The sequence below is a fragment of the Salvelinus sp. IW2-2015 genome, unplaced genomic scaffold, assembly GCF_002910315.2.
Source record: "Salvelinus sp. IW2-2015 unplaced genomic scaffold, ASM291031v2 Un_scaffold845, whole genome shotgun sequence".
NCBI classification, from domain to species: Eukaryota; Metazoa; Chordata; class Actinopteri; order Salmoniformes; family Salmonidae; genus Salvelinus; species Salvelinus sp. IW2-2015.
Window position 1 is genome coordinate 62,879 of NW_019942627.1, and position 4,638 is coordinate 67,516.

The following is a 4,638-nucleotide window of genomic DNA, read 5'->3' on the forward strand; positions in this document are numbered from 1 at the left end:
TGACTGACTGACTGGTTGACTGCTTGACTGACTGAATGCTTGACTGACTGACTGCTTGACTGACTGATTGATTGATTCCCTCCCCAGCGTTTAACTTCGGTTTCGACTCGTCGTCGTCCCATCTGAACCTGAAGGTAGAGGACAGGAGTGTGGAGTGGGACCCCCAGGGAGGCAAGGGGCTGGAGAGTAAGGTCAAGGGCAAGGAGAACAAGGGCAGGTGAGAACTGGAACACACACAATGTGTCCCAAATGGACCCTTACACCCTACGCCCTACGCACTGAGATATGAGAGGATTTGATTGGTATAAGCAATATGGTGAAACTTCCAGTGAGCCTATCAGAAGGAAAGCTGGAGCTTATTACCATATTGACCGRGCCTGTCAAATACTCTCAGATCRCCASAAGTTCATAGGACTTAGGGTCTAGGGTTCAATTTGGGATTGGGCCTTATCTTAATTTGACCTCGAACTGCCATTGAAATAGCTTTGTCCCGGATCTGTTTATTCAGTCTTACCCACCTCCTATGGCCATTACCTAGCCTGGTCCCAGATCTGTTTATTCAGTCTTACCCAACTCCTATGGCCATTACCTAGCCTGGTCCCAGATCTGTTTATTCAGTCTTACCCAACTCCTATGGCCATTACCTAGCCTGGTCCCAGATCTGTTTGTGTAGTTTTTCCAACTCCTATGGTCGTTGACACATTAGTCATCACTAAATAACATTCTGGAAGCATTTGTCAGTAACCATATATGGGTTTCTATAGAACAGAATAAGAGTTAAAGAGGAGAGAGATGGAAGAGAGAGGACATTTCAGCGCGTGAGTTCAGTCATGTAGAGCTGATCGACAATAATTAATCCCTCTTGTTAATACTACACCTCCTTAAATGCTTATTACTCGCACTCATTCGTAAATAGTGAAATTTCTTTTGCAGTACTTCGTTAAACAGGATAGGAACAATTTAGCGAGTTTCAAGCAATAATATAGATATAATCCTTACAGATCACTCGTGCTTTTAAATTGGCACTTCTGTTAGTGTTTTTGGCGGGTAACTTACGTTAAACGTAGCGATAGGAACAATTTCAGGAGATTTCGCATGAACTTGAAAAAAAACCACGTTTTCCTTAAAAATGCATCTAGTAGTCTGGTCCATTTAATGAATGGTAAGATGTACTGATTTTTTATTTGGACGGGTAGCTGGTTAAATCAAAGGAGGGAAATTTATTTCAGCGGAGTTTATTCAGCATCGAAATTGGGAATAAATAGAATTCTTTCCTTATACAAGCTCCTAGTGGTTTTATGGCACTTGTTAGTGAATTTTTGCAGTATGCCTTTAATATAGATGGGACCGGAATCAATTTCAGAGAGTTTGACGCATGAAATTGATAAAAAACTTTGTCTGTAAACAAGCTTAAAGATCCGTTGTTGGTATGTCTCCTCGTTAGATGATGGAATTTTTCTTGGTCTTAGTATGGCTATTAGGTACTAGTATGTGTATAGTAACAACTTGATCAAGCTGCGTCTTCATAGAATGATGATTGAAGAAACAATACCGTTTTTTTCTTAAAAAAGCTCTAATTGCACGCACATTAGGGTTTTAATGCCTGTTTAGTAGAATATTTTTTGCGTTACTGACTTATCTAGAGAGATGAGGACATAATCCTTTTGCCGCGCGTTTCGGATGAACATGTGCCCCCCCCCACTTATTCTTCACAAGAAGTTTTCTCGTTCGAGTTTAACCTGCCCTCTGTTCGTGGCCCTTTGATTTCTTATTCACGTCCCGTGTTCGCCCTAGACCGGATGGCCCGCATTTCGCGATTCCCGCCTGACCGTTGCCCACACCCCCTTTTTTTCTTACCCAGCTCTACATTCGTGTTTTGACTGGCCTGTGTTCTGGAGCCTTTTTGCCGGTCTGACTGTTACATTGAGAAAGGGTCTTAGGTACTCCTTATACTCGCGAGTTTACTCACGCAATGATATTGCGACACCACTATTCCCGCCTTCCCCCACGTTTCACTGAGATGTTTAATAGCAAACTTTGTTCGTAGAAATTTTTTATTGCAACGGTCTAGAGAAAATAGACTTGAGGCAGGCTAGGCCATTTCGCGCGTTTAAGCTGAACTTAGGCCCACCAACCCTTTTCTCCCCAGACTCGAAGCTCTGGTCAAGTTTCATAGCCTTGTTGGTGAATTTTTGCGATAATGTACTTACACACTAAGCGGGCTAAAGAACAGCTTTTAAGACGAGTATTCCCGCCTGACAATGTGAAGAACAACAACCCTTTTTTCCTTACAAACCAGTTAAAATAGTGTATTGATTGGCTTCACGTTGTTCGTAAGCAAAGTTTTTTTTGCCGTCCTGCTTCAACTTCGAACGAGGCTAGGCGCCACTCTTCCAGTAGGGTTTCGGTGAACTGCCACCCCCCCCTTTTCTTAAACCATGCTTAATCGTGTTTGATCCCTTCAGTTAAAGTGAAATTTTTTGCACACAGAATGGGCTATCCCCGCGGAGTAAGGACAAATTATCGCAGCGTTTCAAGGCCGATTGCCACACTTTTCTTACACAGAAATCGTGGTTGTTAATGGCTCTCTGTTAGTGATGCAATTTTTGCCAACGTACTTCTGCTTAAAATAAAGATCCGGGTACAAGTAGGAGATTTCAAAGCCATGGAATTGAAAAACACTTTTTTAAAAAGTTGTTAAAATGTGTGTATGAACTCACATCTGTAGGAAGAGAAAAATTTTTGCAGGTGATGGCAGCAACCCGTAACTCCAGCCCTACATACTAGTTACCCTCCATAAGGGACCCTATTTCAGGAGGTTTCACGCATCGCACTAATTGCCACCCCCTTAGCTCCTTCTACCCGCTACGCATTCGTGGTTTCAACTGGCCTCCCTGTATCGTGCAGCTTTTTTGAACGTCAGCTCTGCACGGCTTCACTCAGGAGGCTAGGACGCCGTTTTCCGGCAGCTTACTGTAGACAGCCTATTGTTTAAGCCTGCCATTCCCCCATTTTCTTACCCCATCGCCCTAACTCGTGGTTATGCTTGGTTCGTGGGCAATTTTTGTGCTCAGTCTGTGCATCGTTCCTCGCGGACGGGGTCACATTTCCGGACGGAGGTTTTTCAAGGGCTGCCATTGGCCCCCTCCAACGCCTTTTCCTTCACAGCCCAACGCTCTCCCTCAGTGGTGCTTAATGCTCTGTTCGTGTCAATGTCAGTTAGCCGCACACACTCGTACATCCTGTGCTTACCACTCACCGCTGGGATCGGCTTTTTCCGCCGGACCTTTCACGCCTGCTATTGAACGACACCCACCCGTTTTCTTTACCCGTCTTGACCAGTCGCTCAATGGCCTTGTTCGTGGACACATGTGTGGCCCACGTATGGTGACTTTTGCAACCTCTCGCGACTCACCGGCCATCCCTCTCGCGCAGTTCCGCTGCGAACTTTGACTCCGTCCCCACCCACGCCTGTAAATAAGCTCCTCTTCAAGAGCACTGACCTCTCGTGTTCGCTAATTAATAGTCCACTCTACGATTAGTTCCATGTCCGTACCCTTACGGTTCACTCAGCGCTTACATACCGTACGTGCCTCGTATTGCCCCTGTGCCCCTTACCAGCGTGCAGACGGCCTGTTAACTCACGCCGGACTGCTAGGCCCAGCCCGTCCCAGCATTACGCCCGTACGGCATGTTTCCCGCCGCCTAACCCAGACCCCTTGCCCACCTTCGCAATACCGTGCAAGCAGGTTGCTTTTCGCCCATTCGACCAGGAACTACCACCACGCACACTGTGCCACAGGGGCTTTTTTTTGACTATGTCATTCCGGGTACTTCCCGGGGAGCCTGGCCGTCAGGGTCTTCTTTTTTTCCTTTTTTTTTTTTATTTTTTTTATTTTTCCTTTAGGTCCACACAGCCCTGCAGCCCCGTAACAGTTTCCATCCCTCCTGTTAAGTGCGCTTTTTTTGGGTCTGCGCTATTCCGCGTCAGACTCTCGCGTAGGTGATCCATTCTCAACTTTCCTTACCGAGCGGCGGGTGTTGCCCCAATCCGCCAATGGCTTGACCGTACAGGCCGCTACCCGCTTTTCTTCTTCCCCGCCACCGTCGGTCCAGCCTTTCGGATCCGTAGTTAACGGCAGTACACATCCAGGCTTACCAGCGTGAGCATACGTAAGGATCCCAGGCTTAACCAGCTGCTGCATGTGTCCTTTATTTCGCGTCGCCTATAGATCCCCTAGGCCCACTACCCGCCAAGGCAGGGGACTGTCATACCAGTAAGGATCTTCCGGCGGACCGCAGGCCATTTTAGCGCCACTTGGGCACCCACACCCAGCTGTGTCATCCCACCCCTCAGCCTCAGCTAGGATCCCTCCACCATGGGCTTACAGTGCTGGTGCATTCTCGTAGATCGCTGTTGCTACAGCTATTCGCATACCTATCTTTTGGTGTTTTAGACCCACCTCCCGATACTACTGGGCGTCCAGCGTGTCACCATATCGCAGGGATGTACGGAGGACTCGCCAGCCTACCACAGCGTTGGCTATTGACTGCGTTATCAGCGATCCCCAGGGGCTACGCCCGGCTTTTTCCACGCCTGTGGATACGACTTATGACAGGCCATCCCCCAGGCTACCC

General features: G+C 47.4%; 1 protein-coding gene across 4 annotated transcripts in view; it reads left to right on the forward strand.

The window, feature by feature from the left end:
* LOC112069003 (FSD1-like protein) overlaps window positions 1–4,638 on the forward strand; it is an 80,737-nt gene that overhangs the window by 48,942 nt on the left and 27,157 nt on the right. For all 4 annotated transcript variants that reach the window (XM_024136255.2, XM_024136256.2, XM_024136258.2 and 1 more), the window contains 1 exon segment: window positions 88–217. In XM_024136255.2, coding sequence (XP_023992023.1) covers window positions 88–217 — 130 coding nt within the window.